Here is a 22,066-nt window from a genome sequence, read left to right as displayed (position 1 = left end):
TTCAGTATAGGTAGTAGATACCTACTCCTATGGAGTGAAGCTGGAAATAAAAACTGGCTTTAATTTAATATAATATGGCAGGCCGATGTTTAAGTATTTTTGTTTATTAGGTACTTCTGTGGAGTGTAGTTGGAAATAAAAACTTAGGCTACATTGTAAGACACGATCGCCATTTTATACCATAAAAACCCGATTGGTACGACCATATTAGGAATTCCATATCATATAATTTCCAAATTACAATACGTACAACAGCTATATGGACACTTAAGTTTTTATAGTTTCAATTTTCGCACATTTCATGAACAAAAACTACCTATTTATTATAAGTTGAAAGTATCTTTCAGAAGTGAACACGTCGCTAATCACGCATAATTATCTGTGAGAATATCGTAATTGTATAATACTTTTGGAAAACTTAAATTTCAATTTGAAATTGAAAGCGAGTAGAAATTTAATTATTTATGCGTTTTATATTATGTTCACTATCGTTATGAATGTGTAATAAAATAAAGTTACACAAAATAATTTTCATAAACGTGCGGGTACGCGTAGTTATAAGTTTGTATAATTTTAGATTATAAAACGGTAAATTAATAATGTTTTAAAAATATTTTCACGATTCTTATATCTATTTTATAAAAATAAAAATGGAACAAAAAAACCAAACAAGTATCTATTTAGAAACTTATTTGCTTTATTGAAGTGGGTGGAGGGGGCGTAAAATTTGTAGCAAAAAAAATGAATGATTTATACGCTAAAAATCGAACGATTACAAGATGGCGGCACGCCCCATTCCGCACTGCGCTCAATCGTCTACACAGTTCCAACCGAGTGAAATAAACTCTTTGATTCTTTAACTGTTATTATCGCCCAACGTGGTATGGTTTTATTTTCGATTTAATCGATAATTGTTCGACTGCGCCACGAAAAAGCCTTAGTACTCCCCACCGACATAGTAAAAAAAAAATAAACGTTAAGGCGACTTCATATTCCGCCGCGATAACGTGAACCGTGATTTCCAAAAACCAATTTATCGCTATGATTGGCTGCAGTTTGTGGTTAATACGCGATTATCCCATAGACCTTATATACTTGTGACAGAGCATATTATAAGGCCTGCGAGGTCGGGTAGTGTGGTCTTTGGCAATTTTCGTTAGAGTGATATATAATATATATACATATTATATTAAGTTATACACAGATCATCTACTGCGCATGTGAGTGGTACAACGGGTCTTCTCGAGCAGCGCAGCTGTTAAGACCTAACTAATTACACCCATGCTCCGTCCTAGTATATTATGGTCTATTGGTATACCACAAGTTTATCACAGTACAATATTAGATATACCAGAAAGTAGAATCATTCAATGACATGCCTACAAAGAAAATTATGATGGATTTTCCAAAAATGATCGTTTAGTGGGAGAATGTAGTCACTTTAAGTGAAGTCACATACAAATTACAACCCTCACAGCGCTGCACGTAATTTTATGGGTAATAACTTGATTGGAGATACAATAATGAAATTCGTGCGTACTTACCGGACGTTAGCTAGCGTGTGCCTGCGATTCCGGAGAAACTTATGATACTTTTGCAGATCTCCTATGCTGCCCTGTTCCGCTTGCATTTTGGCCGCGACCGCCGTGGTGGAGGTGGCTGCGGTTGCAGCTGCCGCTGCCGCTATAGCCGCTGCTACTGCTGCTGCTTCTGCTGCTTCTGCTGCTGCTTGACTGTTGTCGTTGTTGTTGTCGTTGGCCGACGATGGCGTGGTGCCGGCGGCGCGTTCCTGGACACCCAAACCGACGGCGCCAGACGTGTCTGAACTAACGGTGTTCGTCACACTCTTGGGCCGCAGGTTTTTCTTGCGCTTCCGGTCGGTGGCGGGCGCCGACGATGACGACACTGCCGCCGTGGTCGTGGCAGCCCTTGGCCAGGTCGTGTTCGTGGCCGATGGGGCGCCAGATGACGATGTCGGTGACGGGCAGCCGGTGGTCTCGCGGACGGTCAGCGAGCGGTCGCCGTCTGTTGACGACGTCGGCTGATCGTCGTCCTCTTCCTCCTCGATGTCGTGCAACTGCTGTTGTTGTTGTTGTTGCTGCTGCTGCTGCTTGACCCCCGATGCGGCGTGCGGCGGCTGTTGTTGTTGCAGATTTTGGTCGCCGGCACCCAGGACGACGGACGAAGCCGACAACGACTTCCGGTCGGCGTCTGCGGTGACGGAACACGACGACGACGGCGCTTGGCATCCGGTCGACGACGACAGGATGGCAGCGGCGACCTCAACTCGTCCTGGAGTTTCTATGGTGGACGATGATGGTGACGTTATCACCACTGTGGTTTCTGTCTTTTGCTGGTCACCACTTTGCTGTTGCTGTTGCTGCAGGTCGTCGCCGGCTTCGGATGCTGCTGCTGCGGCGTCGTCAGCGGCGGCGGCGGCCCGGCGGCTGTGGCGAAGGCGGCGGCGACGGCAGCTCCGGCAGCAGCAGCACCACCAGCTGCACTTGCTTGACGCGCCCCCCACGCCGCCGGCTGCTCGACCACGCTCGCCGTTAGTTCCGGTGCGACCTGCGCGACCACGATGATCCCGCCGCCGTCCGTTCCGTTGATCCGGCCACTATAATATTGTAATGTTGAGCGCGCTCGCTTGTTCTACCAACGGCCACCTCGTCGTTTGTCGGCCACGGCCGCCGCCGTTCTACGCTGCTCCCGCGCTCGGTTCCACCCCTGTTCCGGATCACTCTCGTCGTTCCGCTCCCGGTTTGGTTGCTCCAATCGTCCGCCGATGACGTTCATAATAAAATTATTTCATTCAGTCATTCTTGATTTTACGGGTCCGATGTGTGAGACCACGCTCTGTGCAGAACAGCTGTCTTATACGGGAAAAATAAATTATTTTCATTTTCAATTGTACATAATATTACTAGTTTTGTATATCTAACGTTTACAAAATGTTGACGAAACATTAAATCAAAATCATGTTTTGCAATTATTTTGACCACCGACGTTACGGACCACCACTACCCCTATCGCGCCGAAATCGCAGTGATGCAACTGAGAATAAATTATATTCTCATCAAGATTATTACCCCGAAGCCGCGGATCTTAACTTCTTTTACCCTAATTTGAATCCGATTGAATGGCTATATACAGACTTAAATCAGTGACACCGATGATGGAATTCGAAGAACTCGTGATGTGCATTCCATCAGCACATCTAAACTTACAATGATTTGTAGTATTTACCATTTAGAAATACGAAATAGTATTTCGTTTAGTACCTAGTCAGTGTTTATTTTTGTATAACCGTAACATATTATTATAATAATATTACCTATAATATTATGATATCACGTAATTGTTGGAATTGTATTATTCATAAAAATATGTCCACGGCGACGACGTACACGATATTTCAAAAGTAATTTTCAAATGAATTTAAAACACACAACCTAGTCCGTTACGTGTATTCAATCGTACATGTGCCTATCCATTCATGTACTCCGTGAAAAGGTATGCTCTCGCGTCGTATGAATATCACGTTTCGGTAAACTCGCGCGTATTACCATAATTTGTATAATATCGTTGCTGCCGTCGTCGTATTGTTTGATTTGCATAAAAATAATTACAATGGAAAAAGTTCGTTTCACGTATGGAATCATAATGCCGCTCCGAGTTGAGCACATTACAATATATAAATTACACACAAATACGACGAACATTCATGCCTAAGCGATTCTGACCATATTTCCAGTTTTCAGACATTATTCTCGAACATTGCATCGTTTATGATAATATTATAATATAACAGAGTATAATAGTTATTATACCACGATCACTGAGTATGCGCGTCTTGGTATACCGAGCTCCATAAGCTCCATACGTGTAGGTGGTTATTACCTATGTGTAATAGTTATTAATTTTTAATGTTCTATGTGTTATTACTTATATCGATGCGCGCAACATCGGATACGATTCGTACATTAAACATCACCTCTGTAGATAGGTATAGAATGGGTATAGAATGGGTGGGTAAGGTTGCCTTTGATATATTGCACCCACTCATCACCACTGTTTAGTGAACAATACTTGTATCGATCAACTCGCCTCTGTTATTGTATCTGACAAGATCGGTAATCAATATTATCGTCGTTAAGACAAGTATTTTTTCTTATTATTCTTTTTTTTTTTTTCAACGAAAATGGTTAACCGATGTTATGCAAAGCTACAATAATACAAAACTATTGATCCATAACATTATAGGTATTATTTATGATCAATAATGATATTACTAATTATTATAGTAATATCATGACGTATCTAAACGTGATTGAGGGGTGGGGTGACATTCCAAAACGTACTGTTGCCATAAGGTTGATTTTCCAGGAAGAGCAGTTTTGTTTTTGTTAAATATTATCACCTATAGTGATACTGTGTAAATAAGTACGTTTTGGATGATTTATACATTTATGAACCGATTTTTTTCATGGAACAGATGATTAAAGTTTAATTCTGATAGCGCCAATCGACTTCCCGCCTTTTTTTTTATAAGAATCAATGCGTATCTCGATTTTGTATATTTTGGCAATAGTACGTTTTGGAATGTCACCCCTCAATTTCGATTTTCATCTTCAGCTGGTGACAGTTGTTGTAAGTACCACGAGACGGAAAACCGACGGTTACCAGTTTTAAATTATAACAGTTTGTGCGTTATAACATTATCTCCGCATAAATCGCTATTTATTTTTTTTTTTTTCGAACAACTGAGTTATACAACTGCGTCAGATAATAATACCGCGAGCCACGTCTTTCGGGCTACTATTTATATAGAAAACTAAAAACAAACAAACGAAAAAAAAAAACCTCACAACTATTACGGTGCAAAGATAATTTGGCGAGCTTTGTACAAGTCTCGAGGGCATAGTACATATATTATTCGTGTCGTCGCATTACGAACAAAGGATGTAGTCTGTTTTATATCATTAAGAAACCATTGGTACAAATGTGCGGTTTCTTTCGAAACGGCTAATCATCGTTGTCTTCGTAAACAGCAGCGAACGGTTTGCCGAACATATGTTCAAAACATAATTATAATAATAATAATAACATAATTCCCTCGACTTGTATACAATTTTACGCACTCTGAGCAGATCGAAATTCGAACGGTCGATACGTACATTCATAATAATTATGAATACATATAATATTAAATTGTATTTATACTTCTGCGATTTCGCACGAGTTGGGTGATTAATTTTTCATTAGGTTAGGTTCCGTTTGAATATTTCGAGTTGTATCAAAATATCATAATATTAATATAATGTATTATATTTATGTAAACGCGTATACCGGGAAAAAACTCCTAATGAATTAATCATTTCGATTTGAATAATTTTACGTGGTTTTTTAAAATTAAATGTAAGTTTGTGGTTTATGGATGTTATGCCGAATTGAATTTGTAAATGCTTTTCAAAACCACCTTTATCCAGAGATCCATATTTCGTATTATTTTATGCCTTGCGACACGTCACCATTCTATAATTTGTCTCATTATTTTTACGTTACGCGACAACTAATTATTTAAGTAATTATTCAACACGATGTCATACAAGTATTTTTAATTGTTAATTCGTTGTGCTTTATTAAACTACTCAAAGATTTTAAAAAAAACACTGTTTTACATTCTAAACTTACTAATCTAAAATAAAAAATGAAACCAAATAGGGTTTGAAATTTGAGAATTTCTCTAGTGGTTAGACTCCAATCTGTTACCCAGGTAATATTAGCGATTATTATGGCCCATCAAGGGGACGTTTTACCGATGATTTTCACTAGTTAAAACATAATTTTGTAAAATACAAATACAATTATTTTTCGTATAACTTTAGACTGTACACCATTATTATACAACTTATAACAATAATATTTTGGACTAATAGACGTTTTACAAATATTTATTGGAAAAAAAAAAAGCAATAGCATAAATTATTTATTGTATTTATCATATCAAATTATTCGTTCTAAGTAAAATCATTTAAACTTAAACCATTTAGCTTTGACAATTTCGAAAGGTGACCTGTAATAATAGTACGAAATGTATTTATATTAATGATTATGATATCAAAAATCATACACAAGTTTTTATTTTATTTTTCTCACAACCCAGAAGATCTAAAAAACAAATTATACCCATAACCATAGGATTTATACTTTTTATACCATACTAATGGGGTCAGTTACCTATTATAGTGCCTAGCTGTTATGATAAAAACTAGTAAGGGTGTCTCTATATTTTCTTTCTATCTCTATTATCATCTCATAATATACTTTTTAGTTTTAAGTAATGATTTTTTTTTTAAATTTTTCTTCAAATATTTTCAGTGTAGGAATTTTACCTAATATTATTATGTACGCTACCTAACCGTTACGCTTTATGTGGCAAAAATCCATACTGCTTTCAATTTATTTTAATTTTCGCCAAGTAAATTATTATATTGATATTATTATTTTTATTACTTTTTGTTGCGATAAACCCATTTTGATATTTCAATTAATATTAGTATACAGCTGTTATAAAGTTATTTTGAAATTCACCCTACAGGTCAATTAAGTCGGGTGTATAAAATTGGTTTTATTTCTTTTTGGAGTGTTTCGTCTTATATTCCATTGTCTTTTATTGCATTGGCTTTATTTTCCACATTGGTCGTTACCTTGTAAAACATAAAGTCGACTTAAAACGGTAAATTACATTTTTCTCGGAAAATGTATTACGAAAAAAGAAGCAATTCTGTCTATAGTCCCCATCATGCGAATGGGCACAAAAGAGAATTAATTAAGGCGAAACAATAAAACAAGACAGTTCGTGGTGTAGGACATTTTGTAGTAATTCGTTCGCATACGAAAATATAATTAAAACTAAATTCGAACAAAGTATAATTGGACAACAATTATAATCAGAGCATAATAGGTATATATATTCATGCGGTATTTCAGTTCGTTCTTCACAATATATTATACCTACGAAATATGGAAAATATAATATTTTATGTTATTATAATCGGATTTCTTCGCTATATTATTATTATCATGAAACGTATGTATAATATTATAATATTATAATAGTCGTATTATGTACACGCGATGCATGCTGCCAGTCCCCCGAGTCCTTCTACGATGTAAGTATATCATTATCAATGGCATAAGGAACTTCAATGGGAGATCACGAACTTCGCGTCGTATACAGCTGCTGGAGCTTTGGCAACATTTATAATAATAACGTGGGCGTTTCGGCAGAGAAGTCTTTAGTGTGCCGTTTTATAAATCTTAAAGGCGAGAGCTAAAAAATAATTTAATTTTACGCGATTTATTACGCTCACTTTGTTTTCTTAGCATCTACGCATATTATTATTATTATTGTTACTAATGTTCCACAATAAAGTAAGACTTGTGTTTAATCAATTTCGAGTCACAATTAATATCGTGCCATTCTTAATATAGTATAGTAGGTAATTTAATATAAATACGTAAACAATATAGGTACGTATAATATCTGATAAAACGTGTAACTGTTAGTATTAGACCTCGGAGCCGTTGAGCCGTCTATTCTTACCGGTGGTGAATATGAATAAAATGAAAGGACTATTTTTTGCAGTGTTTTACGAATAAAACATATCCATTATAACCGTCATCGATTGTTTTTCCGGGACCATCGCTGTCATTAATCCCGTTTATCTGGCACTTCTGAACGGTTCCGGTGAGAATGACACGAGTGAACCCGTCAACGTGTGTATCTATATATATGTGTCATTTATGTGCCTGCAGGGACCCAGTCACGTATGTCTCTCGACGAGGTGGATATCAATGCATTATTATACGCCACGAGTCTGTGTATGGGAAAATAAGAAGACTGAACACCACAATGCCGCAGTCGGTAGAATCTCGAATTCGGTCAATGCCGATGTGATGGACTGTTTTGCGGAAAACTACACAAAAACGTCGATGTGGCAGCCATCACGGTGGACCTCCAGTATATTACGCGCCGTGTAAAAAATGAGTTCGGACCAACGAGACGGTGATAAGGATCATTATAATTAGGGTTCTAAATTTGAAATATTTGACTTGAAATTTCTCAATTGAAATATTTCAAAATTGAAAATATCACTGTTCTTGAAATATTTCAATGAAATTATGAAAAATATTTGGCGCAGTAGTTCTGAATTGTAATATTAATATATTATACGTCTATTTGTTCCCTCTCATGTACCTACATAATTATTAGAATTATTTTAAATTGTTAAAATATAAATATAATGATAGATTAATAATATTAACAAAAAATAATAAGACATGGTTTACATATTGAATGGTTAGAATGTGCTTGATTTGTTATTTGTGATTACTATATAATAATAATTCGGCAGTAGATTCTAATGATAGCCTTTGCAAATTATATTTTTTAAATTAATCAAATGGGAGATTTATTATAATATAATAGTTAGTAGTTTGGTACCGGTTCTTTGAAAATGCAATAGATGTAGTTTTGTTAGATATTTTATAAGAAAATTATTACATAATATTATTATCATGTGTTTATTCTGTATTAGTTGTATTAAATTTTGATTTTTTAAGTATACAACAGATACTTTTTAGACGTGTTTAATACGTAACACGCGTTGAGTTCTTGAAGAATTTTTTTTTAGTGTTCGTTGAATACATTTGTTCTTTACTGCGAGCAATTATACTCGAAGAGTTTGATCTTGGCATATTAATTGTAACCGAGACATTGAACTAGCACAATCTATTATTTGCTATACATCAATTATTGTTATTATCATTATAGTTGTGCTTAAAATTAATAATATAGTCTAGCCACTCCATATTATTAATAATACATTTTATGTCACATGTAAGTAAATCACCGGAAAGCTGCCGCCGCCGCTGTAGGTATTAATATAAAACGCTGTCACACACCACAGTATCGATATATATATATATATGTATAATATAAATATACATACCATGTAATAATTTAAGTGTGTGAGCGTGCACGTCGTTTGATGTGCATCTGTATATGCGCGGACTTTGAGCACATCGACGGGCGTAGTCATAATAATATATTATATGAAAAAAAAAAGGGACCGAAAATACGCTCTTGCACACTATACGTAACGAGTATAATAATAATAATAATACCTTCATATAATATCGCGGTCGCGGCACGACGTCATTCGTTTTATTTTATATTTTACTCGGCGAGTATTATTTTATAGTAATAGACAGTGGAAAAGTCCATCGTCAAATTATTGAATATAGAATATCAGTTCAATTGCTGCGACTACTGTAAAGAGAGGCGTGATGATAACAATTTAAAAAATAAATAAATACATTTATAATACCACCACACCGATTAACCCGTAAAATTATAAATCACGTACCGTGCGTGGTATTACTGTCGGCGAAAAAATTACTCAAACTAATTACACGACAAGACGAAATTGAATGCTGTATACGTCATAGTGTCATACCATTGATAAAAATATGTACATTGTCTATTTAATCAATGGTCATACTGTTGCTGCGAACCATACCGGACCGAAAGTTATACGCCTATCATGGCGGCATTCGAAAAACATGATAAAACGTCTCTATAACGAACTACCGATTCGTCGAGACCCACGGTTTATTAAATGAGTTGTATTAGTATGCTGTCTGCAGTCGTTTAACCTCACAAAAAAAAAAACGAGCGTTATAAATGTAAAGAGAATTTTGCACGCATTTTTTTTCGGTGACAGCTAGCGATTATGCGGGGGATCACGAGGCGTCGTCGTTTGAGCCGATTTCTCGCAGCCGCCGCGTGTTATAATGCGACGTCGGAAAATCGAATACACGCCCGGGAAATTCCCGATTTCCACGATAGAACCGATGGAAAACCGGTTTTACCCACTATGATATGTACACCCGCGCTGTGCACACTAATGTAATGTATTAAATAATAGTATAATGGGCCGCGGGTATTGTATTATAATTAAAACGTCAGATTTTATTGTGACAAAGGCTGTGACGCGACAAGTGTGTAAATTACGACAAGGTCAATTATATAAAAAAAAAAAATAGAAAAAGCCGTACGAAATGTAATGAGCTTCATCGTATATCAAATAATATAGCAACAACGATGAGGGGGACATCGACGGACTATAATTTTTTATTCGTGTGCTTCAGTTTTTTAACGATAACATGTGTGGACGAGTCCGTATATTATGCCGTGATAATATTATTATTATCGTGTATAGCTATTCAACCGCTTAGAATCATTTTCAATGGAGCTCCCGGAGCGGCACCGACCGAATCACAAAGTATATGATTTAGTTAAGTGCAATATTATAGGTAGTTGTATAATATTATGTTATTATGACGATAGTTTATCGACCGATGTAATATTCATAATCATATTATAGATGAATAAAGGATCGGTCCATTGAAAAAAACAGAGCTTGAAATCGGTTACAAATTAATGGAAGGCAATAGGTAAAAAAAAAGCACTCTAGCACTATATGCAATAATAATACAATACAAATGTATCTATAAATAAAAATATTGTGTTAATGTAAAATATTCAGAGGTATTTTTATTTATTTTTTATTCTTTTAGAGAATATTTCGGTTATTATTTTGAGTCATATTATCAGTTTATTTATAACAAACATGCATATTTATTTCATACTGTTTAGTAGGGCGTATATCTGCCCCAAATGAATAACTAATAAAAATATATACACAATGTTAATATTATGTTTTATATGGATTGTTTTAATATATATCTTAAACGGGATATCCATGTATTTTGCATGATAATAATGATGTTACTTTATTTAATAAATAACGACCTGTGTTTGTGTACTTATTTTTAGTGGTTTCTCGGTCGATAATTTATATTATAAAACGACAAAATAATAGATAATAATAATTTAGCGACTTCTAATGTATAATAATATGTTGCTATAATAATATTATATAGCCATTTTGTTTTTTGACCGCCATTGGTCAGTGATGGTAGACCATCATTTTTCGAGGTCACTGTGATACATAATATTGTGAACTTGTGGTCGTTATTAAAAAAAACACACACACACACACGCAACCATATAATAATATTAAATTTTTGCCATATTTTTACGACGGTGCTCGTCATCATCGAAACACGCTATATTAATTTATATCGTGTTTCGCTCCACTCATCAGCGTAAATAATAGTACTATAAATACTTATTAGACTATTACTATTGACATTATTATAGTGCAGTTTGAACCAACAAGGTGTATCAACACAGATCAGTAAATCGTACTATGCCGGTTGCATAGTTGTGACGACTATTATTGTATTTTAGATTGCCCTACGGGATATATTAATATTATTATATTATCGTAATAAAGCGATACTTTCGTCGCGAATATACCTAATATCGTTTTAAATAATTGTTTTTGTTTTTCTCTTTACTCTGTATATTCATCAGTTTCGATTGTTTATGTTTAGAAAACCCAAACGCGGACCACGTACAACAATAAACTCATTAACACGCCGCACAATAATGATGATAATAATAATAATAATAATACAAACACGCGGCTGCGTACACACAATGACGATAATAGTGTTTAATAATACATAATTATAATAATATAATATCGCTATTATTATTCTGCGAACGGCAAAAAAAAGTTGTAAAAAATCCTAGTCCAAAGAAATCGTCGAGACGCACTCTGCATGACAAAATAAAAAAGCTAATGCTCGCCGAGACGCCGTTAAAACAGTATAATAATATGATATCCGAACAATACGCGGCCTTAAGCTATTGCGGCGTCGGGCCAATTGATATGTTAGTTTGTTTTTGTCTTATTTTCACGCACAAATTGTTTCCATTCTTCGAACAAAATATCAACAATTAGACACTGTGCGTGTACCTCCGAATTCCTACCTATTCTACGTGATTATTTACACAGTAATTTAATTTCACGCGTGTTTCCAAAAGGCGCGTACAGGAGGGAGCATACGCGTGACTTGCGTTATTCGTGTGAACCTATGTGAATCGATAATCTCCAGAAATAAAAAAACATTTTTTATTCTAACGTCGTCTGTTGATATTAACATGTATTTATCGTGTGTTGCAATTATTGTACTGCGTTCGTGCAGAAAGATAGTTTCGATTTAAACGATTGTTCGGGAAAAAATCTGTGTCGATATCGAACGAGTTCCCTTTGCACCGCCAAATGATAAAAAACCAATAGAACCTCTTTTCGCCTAGCCAAAAGTATTGGAGTATTTGGAGTAAGAAACTCCAAAGGCCAAAGCACAACTAGATCCCGTTCCTCCGATTCTTATCAGTATTAGATTTCTTATCTTATTCTTATTCGTGTGATGTACCGCAGCTACGAATCTATAATCTCTCAAAATAAAAACAGTTTTTATAACATACGGCACGTGGACAGTTTTAATTTACACGATTTTTTGGAGAAAATCGCACTGAACAAGTTTCATTCATACCACCAAATTATAAAAAAGGCCAACTCTCATTTTTAACGAGTAAAAATAGTCCTCCTTTGGATATTAAGATAAACTCCAAAATGTAAATAAAATCAATCTCAATTTTCCATCGCTGTTTCAGTTAAACAAGGAAGGTTCGTTATTGTTATAATGGTGTGTTGGTATAATTAATATAGACATAATATTATGATGAATAATTAATATTTTAATAGAGTCAATATTACTTTTTAAAAATTGAAGTTATTTACATAGTCTATAGTCTATATTATAATTTGCATATTATACATATTACAACCGTAGTAATTGTTTTAACTCGATGCAAATAGAAAACAATTTATGTAGGTAAGAAAAGTCTCATATTTTTAATTAAGATTAATCATTACGATTTCAATTTAGCAGTATACCTGCATACCAAGCATTTTTCCTCACGTCTACACGCTTGCCTTACTGCACGTTTTTAATAGTGAACATTGTGAAATTTATAATAATTAGAAATCAATTTTCTTCACACTAACGTGAAATTGACAGGTTCGATGTCATATTTATTTATATTATGTATATATAATATATATATTATACACAGTATACTATATGTAATCCAATCATCAAAGCTCAAAACCACCTTATGAAATGCCTTAATTATGTGTTCACGTGATCACTTGACGTGTAATATGTATTTTGTACAATACATAATACAAAGGAATACTGCTACACATAACACCAAACGATGTTTAGTATAATATATACCTACCTACCAATGATTAGTGTTTGATGTTAGCGCCAACACGATCGCATTAAATCTGACGTGTAAACGTCAGTCAACGCAATCATTCATTTAAATGTCCGAAAACCTCGCACATAGTATATATTATAACATCTATTTTAGTCTTATATTATTATGTTATTGCCGAAATAAAAATCTATTTTTAATAATATAGTAGTTATATGCGTTTAATTGTATTTATTGTGTACCTATACTACAAAGGGTTTCGTGACTTCATCGTTGCAACTCGGCGTACGTCTTATTAGATATTATTTATTCAAGTGTCGTCTATTAATAATATCGATCGTAAATTCGTGGCCTGTACTGATTGAATTAAAATCGATTATTCGTTTTATTGCGTTTTGTCGACCGTCAAACGCGAAAAATTCACCCAAGTATGGTAGAAATCTCGGACTAATTTCGGTGGAAACTATATAAAAAAAGTTTTAGCGATCCGCTGTATATATATTATATTATAACGCCCACCGAATAAAAATAAACTCGTTGACCTACAAACACAAAGGCATTTTTATGGATTTGCTTTTCGTGCCGTTCGCCTTTTAAACGAACAGTGAAGGTTTTGTATAGTGGTATACACTATATTTCTGAGTATATAATATGTCTAAGTAGTATTTTACCGTACACGTGGCATACAATGGTGATTGTTTTTTTCTTTTTTTTTTTAATTCTCGTGCAAACATGTGAAAGTAAATTCAAGAGTGCTAAAACAACGGATTCGAAAATAATACACTCATGTACATAGGTATGTGTGTGTGTGTTTGTGGCATACACGTTCGTTACAAAAATGGCAAGTTTTTGGAATATTGCATTATTACACTTGTTGACAGGTGCGTCGATGGCGGTGGCAATACCGCACTACAGGTATAAACCGACCCGGGACGGAAAAAAACGAAATCATCCAAACATTCCTCGTTTACATTACAAGTAGGTATATACGTGCATAATATTATACGATAATATGAAATATGCATACATATACGACACATCGCAAATACAATCGTTTTTCACACGAGTAAATATTACGTTTTTTTTTGTATTTATTTTTTAAACCTTTTTTAATCGCGACGCCCCGTGTACACCGTGGCGTACATAATAATAATAATAATAATAATAATAATAATAATGTATACACACTGCGAAAGAGACGATATTTTTTTTTGTGAACACAACGCACGCAGCGGCGGCGGCGGCGTTGAGCCACCAGGGTAAGCGCGCAAGGGTTTTGTTTCGTCCAATATTGTTTGTTTTGTACACGCAGGAGAGGGCGAAAAAAAAACACAAAATGTATAAAATTTAATACCGTATTTTAAGTTTTAATTGAATTTTAAGCTTCCGCACTTTTTGCCCAACCGCAGATAACACGGTGGTGCGATGTATACGAATCTTCCGCGCGTACGCGACTTGTGATGATAAATCTCGGCGGTTTCAATAATAATAATAATAATAATAGCAGCACATGAGACCATTTTATATTGACTGGTCACGTAACGTTCATCTGGTCATCATCTGGTCGTCTACAGTATAAACCTATACCATGTTGTTTTATTACCGGATGACCGAATGGTGAAAAACAGTTTCCTAGACCGGCTAAAAACAACATTTTAAAGAAGAATTTTTAGTATAATATTTTGATTTGCAACATTTGAGACATTATTACATTACACTGGACCGTAGACATAATTAAAGTACGGAATTCGGTGGTATTTAATTTTTGGTTTCTACCCGTTCGAAAAAATAAATACTTTATCAGTGATTTATGTATAATGTGGAATAAAATATTATGTATATTGTAGAAACATAATTTTATTAACTATTCTTTTCTGGGCTAATTTTAGATTTTATTCGTTATATGTATTTGTTAATGCCTTTTAGAGCTTTAATCAATCTTAGTGTAGGTACTTAGTAAATTAGTTTATCTCGAAATGACAATATACATGAAAATATTATTATCTTGTTTCGGTCACCGTATACTCAGCATAATTAGTTACAGTTTAATTGTCTTTGTAATAATACTATGAAGCTAATATTATAACAATACCATTGAAAAAAATGCATTCATTAGTATAATACATAATATAATATGAAGAATACAATATGATTATTTTTGTGAAACCGATTTTATTGTTATTTTTTAAGCTTTTTTTTAATGAATTTTAGCACTATACAAGGTTTGACAGAAAGACCTGGAGAAAAAAAAAGTTATGCTACTTAAACGTATTACTATTTTTTTTAAAATTATATTGTGATTTAGAAATAATTTAAGAAATATATTCATGTCAGCAAATTCCCAAAAAAAATATTTTGAAAAAATAAACTATAAATATTTTTAGGATCAAAATTGTTCTTATAATCAGATTCACAAGTTGGCTAATTTGAATATATCAAAAAAAATTTAAATCAAATTTAAAATTTGTATTTTCAGTACTAAAAAAGGTGAGTAAGTGGATGTCGCTCTGCTTTACAGTAGGTTACAAGGGGGTCACTGTAATGGATGGTGTTAAATTTGAATTCAATGATATAATATCATTGTATAAGAAAATCGATTCTGAGTGAAAACGGTCAGTCAACCTATGATATTACCAAGTATATTTGATGATATTATTGTGAATAAAATAATTTATATAACCTATTTACGTGGAACCTTGTTTTAAATTTCCAATCCTTAGCCATAAAAATTAAACATTTTATACATTTTTAACTACAAAATAATTAATAAATTATAAATTTGATAAATGTTGTCAAAACTTGAACTTTAAATGCTTATAAAAAAAAATTGTGCCTATGTATTTTTAATATTTTTCAACCGCTATTGTTACATTATATATCAGGAGCCTTGCATTAAATTTTTATGTTTTTTTACCCAACAAATAAAATTTTATTCATATTTATAGAAAAAAAAAACTGAAAAAATTGAAAACTGACAATGTCCGTAAACAGCTCAAAAAGAGTCAAAATATTTTCAAAATGTTATGTTGTTTAGAAAATGCTAATATAAACATTCAGCGAAATTTTCAAGTATCTATAGTCGTTTTTTAATTACAACAAAATAAGAAAATCGTTACATGAGAAATCGAGTGAATATCAAATGTTGTAAAAATTTGAATTTCAAACGCTTATAAAAATTTAATTTGACTTTCTTGTAGACATTTTTTTTTTTGATAAAGGTAGACGAACTTATGGATAATCTTGTCGAGATTTGAACTTTAATTGCTTATAAATAGAAATTGTGACGAAGCATTTTTAATTTTTTTCATCTGCCTTTGAAACAATAACCTAGGAGCCTTCTATTAAATTTTCTAGCTTTTTTAACCAACAAATAAAATTTTATTGATATTTATAGAAAAAAAAACTAAAAAAAATGGAAACTGAAAATGTCCGTAAACCAGGGCTTGCATTTGAAAAAAAATATTGTTTTACGTTATTTACAATCAAAACGTTATACAAATTTTGAGTTTATCGTTATTCAAAATTTAAACGTTATTCAACTTTTGTGTTTATCGTTATTCAGAATTAAAACGTTATACAATTTTTGCGTTTAACGTTATTCATAATTAAAACGTTATACAATTTTTGCGTTTATCGTTATTTAATATTCAAAAGTATTTAGATACCTGTTTTAAAAGTACATAGGCTGCAATTTAAAAGTATATGACTATGACCTTTTTTGGTGACATAATTTCCCTATTCTGAGTTTTAAGTAGGTATTGTGTAATTTTATTTATTTAATTAAATGGGTTAGATAACCCAATTACATATTATTTACAAAATATAGAGTACAGTGATACAGATTAAATTACAATATACATAGTTCGTAAAGAAATGGAAACAAAATAAATGATAAAACAGTATGATGATAATTAATCTTAAGTTATAAGTGATAATGTATTATTGAATTTAATAAATTGCCTAGGCTCTAAGGACTTTATTATAAAATAATAAATATAAAAAAAAAAAATCATGATCATTATTTTGAAATTTTGAACGTATTATTAGGTTTTTAAATGTTAAAATTATTTAGTAAGTTTTACAATATTGTGCTTGAGAATATCATTTAAGCAGGAATCTATGTTTCAAACCTATTTTACTCTGATTGTTTTGACATACTTTGTCAACATTTATTTTATACCTTCCTACAATTGACAAAATAATCAGAATCTATAATTTATGTTGTTAAAAGTTAAATAATATGTATTGGCAATATAAAAGTGTGTACATAGCTAATATACTATAGAGTGTAGACAACATAGTATAATTTATACTATCTAAATTATACTTATTACCATATTACCATTAGAACATTCACAAACAAAATAAATACCAATGATCACCGAACACAATAGTTGAATAACTTGAATGGTATAAATTCCGACCGTAGTACAGATAGTACAGTACAATATTATCAGAGTATCACTATTATTAGCTATTGGTAATTAAATTATTCTATTAATACCTTCTTATTAAATTTTAAAATAAATCTAATATGGGATCTCCCGGATAGGCCGGATACGGGATAAAATTAATTCTTGGCTCGAATAAATAATTGAATAATACTAAGTATTATTAAATAATTGGAAATTAATTATTTTGTTTAATGGAATACAATATATACCGTTTTGCGTTATGTTTTGTTTAATGATATATCATATATTTTGTTAAACGTTACGTTTTGTTTTGTGTTATTTATTTATTTATGTTTATCGTTTTTCGTTATAATTACGTTTACAAATTTCAATCGTTTTTTATCAAACATAACGTTATAATCATAACGTTATTATAACGTTTGCAAGCCCTGCCGTAAACAGCTCAAAATAAGCCAAAATATTTGAAAAATGTTATGGTGTATAGAAAATGCTAATTTAAACATTCAGTCAACATTTCATGTACCTACGGTCATTTGTTTAAGATTTGCACCAAAAACCAAAATCGATTTTCTCAAAAACAGTATTTGACTAAAAATTCCTATTTTTCCTTAATTTTTCTTTTGTTTTTCACGTCGCTTTTGAAAACTACTGGGAAATTTTTACTTTTGACCCCTCAAAGTACCAACTAGATTCACTTTCCTATCGGGAAGTTACTGTTGAAGAAAATCCAAGCACTATTACTGTCCTTAAAGGTGATGACAGACACAAAAAAAAAATAAAATAAAAACACACATCATTGTAAAATCAATACATTCTTCGCTTTGCTCAGAATCTAAAATAAAAAAATTTTTTTTTGTCTAATATATGTGTAGCGAAAGTGACTATAAATTATGTATAAAAAAAAATGTTATATTGATTAAACAAAAGTTATACCAAAAGTAATTTCTATCTGTTACATCCTGTATATCACCTAATTTTAAATGATTTTTTTTATATTTTTTTAAACATTTCAAAATCAGTACTCTAGACATAATATTATAACATATAATAGCAGTGCAAAGGTCATCATGTACAAACGTTTTTATTTTAATTTTGTATAGCGCTTGGACCTTGGACCGTTTGAAACGTATTTTCACTATTCGATCATAATTGTATAATATTGTTATATATAAACAACATAAAGTATAAACTGTTGTCTTGGCACAATAGACTGCAGTAATTTATACTAAACTAAATGGTTTTGGCAGGGGCATCGGTTCGATCGTCATCAGAGTTCGGACATACGGCTATGGAATAATAGAATACTACTTGGGGTAGTCAAAACCACGGCAAATACGTTGATTTGTCCGCATCGAATTGATTACGTGATCACCTTATATACATCATGACATAATACATAATTATAATATAATTTGATATGGCTTAATATTAAATATTATACGCGATACGTGAGTCTTCATGAGGATGAAGCGTGCGTGCCGGAGCCCTTGGAGCTTGGAATTAAATGTGCGCACACGGCCGCGGTTGGTGGATAATATTTGTAGACGTGCGCAGGCAATGTAGCGGAAAAATCATAATTTTTCGAGGAATATACCGAGTTTTGTCGGTTTTCATAGGAAATCAGTATCCCTGCCGCACCACATAATATTATATCCCAATGAAGTTTTGGTAAAAGTGGTAAACTATTTACTTTTATAACTATTTTCGCCTAAACGCCGCCTATTGGAAACAGTTGAGGTCGATACTGCCGTTGACGACCCCAACACCCACAATTTAACGTTCTATTTTAGATTCTGAGTGGAGCAATGAATGTATTGATTTTACAATGTGTGTTTTTTTTAATTTTTAATTTCTTTTGATTGTTTAATTTTTTGTGTTTGTGTTTGTGTATACGATAAGTAATCGAAATAATGCTTCAATTTTCTACTTCAGTATCTTGTTTGATGGGAAAGTGAATCTAGTTGGTGCATTGAGGAGGTCAAAATTAGTAGTTTTAATTCAAGAAGTTTTCAAAAGCGCCGGAAAAACAAAAAAAAATTAAGGAAAACCGGGGATTTGTACGCAAAATGGGTTTTCGACAAAATCGATTTTGGCTTTAACAATGGAAAAATAATTCTTGTCACGTTAACACCTTTAAACTTTAAATACAATTTAAAAATCTAATTTAAGTATAAAAAGAAACTTGGAAATTCTCCAAAAAAATGTATTATAATAATATTAATAATATAATAGTACTTATATGATTTTCTTGGGAATAAAGTTGTTTGATAAGATAAGATTAAAAATTTAATCACCATGATATTATCGTGTGTTTTAAACCAGCTACATTAAAACGGGACAATATTAAAAACAATAAAACGTGCGGAAACTTTGTAAATGTTGATGAAAACGTGATCGAGATTATGGAGGTAGGTGTGAATCACGTAAATTATTTTCGTTTATAAAACTAAAAGAAACCACTCACGTCTGGAGTGATTCGTGGAGAGTCGGGTGTCGTTCAACTGCCGCGCGTGTAGTAGGAACAGCGTGTTTGTACTACAACCGAGGATAGGATTTTCAAGTATCCAAATACGCGGGTTAACATCATGTATATGTGCAATAATAAGTATTATTAGACTACCTCATATATATATATATTATATTTATCAAATTATGAACTCAAAACACGTTGAAACGCGAGCTATAAATAATACTTCTTCTACTTCTTTTTCTGGCGTTTAATACTCTCTAAGAGTTTTCACCATCATTACATTCTCTTTCCACTTCTCTCGATCCTGAAAATATATCCCTATCTATTACTGTACTCTCATTCTATCAACGTATTTTTCCACAGCACCCGGCCATATTTCCCTGGGCCCAACCTCGAGATCATTATCCCTCTGTGTTTCAATTCATGACTGCTCTACTTATATTTTCCCCTCATCTCAGCATCATGTAAATACAACTTAAAGTTTCTTCTACGTTATTATCTTCTCGAGTGAAAACAGTTGAACATACTCAAAGTGCTCGAACAAGACCATATGAAATTCCACGTTTTATTTTTTAAATTCACTAATCACTGCTGTAGCTATCGCAGTGTCGTAAATAAAATTTAGATTGCACAATTCCTTCTACAAAGTAACAAAGAATGTAACACTTGGATGGATCGAATATCCATTGCCCTAATCATGACATATTTTCGACATTTTACGGGTGTTTTGATCTAAGATATAATATTATATCATACTATATATTCTATATAGATAATACTATTTCGAACCGTACTACAAATTATTATGTACATAAAAAAATGACAAGCTTAAAATATGTGAGTACGTGAAAGTTAGTAGCTCCATATATTATAATATATACATAAGTGAGTTGGACTGAATCGTAAAATGCAGCCATCTCCTAACTATATATGCGGTCTGGTCATATTGGCATATTACTAAAATATTACAGGACAGTATAACGGTAGGATTTTTCAACAAATACTTCGTTTTACGCATACATTATATTATAATATTTTATTATGACGTGTGTGTGTATATTGTCTACAGATATATTGTAGGCACGAAACTTCGACGAGGATATTAGTTTTTTTATTATTATTATTTTCCAAAATTTGACAGCGTATATTACGACGGTTAACTACATAATATATTTATTTTTTTCTCTACACAGTCTTGCCCGTTTCATACTAGCTGACGCAATTCGGTTTATCTTTAGTGCCTTAAAGGCGTGAGCTAGCCAAACTTTGTCGGCAAAAACTTACTTATTAACAACACACACACCCACACACACACGTGCGCCCCACCGTAATACCTGGTCAGTTTGCACGATGGATGAACGATACCCTACGTCACTAATCTGTATAATGTCACTGTAGCCTATAGTATTTCCTAAAGGAAACTGTACTCTGTCCAGCGAGACAACTCGCAAATTCTACGCATCGCCCCACTGCTATCGAAACCGGTTTCCCTATGGCAGGGTGTCGCGGGGAGATGCGCAGAAAACCAATTATGGTCACCCCGCGTCGCGTCGCGTTATCTCGCTGAACTGAGTATATTATGTATAAAAATCGCAATCCATCCCAAATGTCCAGTGCAGTTTTTACAATTTTTTTAACAATATCACACTTGTTAATAGACTGTTTTCATTTTGGTCTATAAAGAAGCTTTATTGCGACGGTAAATAACTACAATGGATTGCATATATTTTAGATATGCAATTTTAAAATATATCATAATTTTTAGTTACTAGAGATAGTGCTATTTCGATAAAGACATTTTTTTTGCTCAATGTCACGGATTATATCAAAATCTAATAATTATTAAAGTGTTTTGATGTTACGGATATACTCGTAACATAATATTATTATAATACCTATACATATGATAGTAGG

At 32.9% G+C, this 22,066-nt stretch overlaps 2 protein-coding genes across 3 annotated transcripts in view; both read right to left on the bottom strand.

Annotated features, from left to right (window-relative positions):
- LOC132952816 (cAMP-specific 3',5'-cyclic phosphodiesterase) overlaps window positions 1–22,066 on the bottom strand; it is a 680,524-nt gene that overhangs the window by 371,061 nt on the left and 287,397 nt on the right. The gene's annotated exons all lie outside the window — the stretch shown is intronic.
- Window positions 1–22,066, bottom strand: part of LOC132952349 (cAMP-specific 3',5'-cyclic phosphodiesterase-like) — a 132,674-nt gene that overhangs the window by 63,815 nt on the left and 46,793 nt on the right. The window contains exon 2 of the mRNA XM_061024634.1: window positions 1,545–2,617. Within this exon, the coding sequence (XP_060880617.1) occupies window positions 1,545–2,617 (1,073 nt within the window). The remainder of the gene's footprint in view (window positions 1–1,544; window positions 2,618–22,066) is intronic.

The sequence above is a fragment of the Metopolophium dirhodum genome, chromosome 9, assembly GCF_019925205.1.
Source record: "Metopolophium dirhodum isolate CAU chromosome 9, ASM1992520v1, whole genome shotgun sequence".
Lineage (NCBI taxonomy): Eukaryota > Metazoa > Arthropoda > Insecta > Hemiptera > Aphididae > Metopolophium > Metopolophium dirhodum.
The sequence above is the reverse complement of the archived record's forward strand: the minus strand, read 5'-3'. Positions and strand labels throughout refer to the sequence as shown.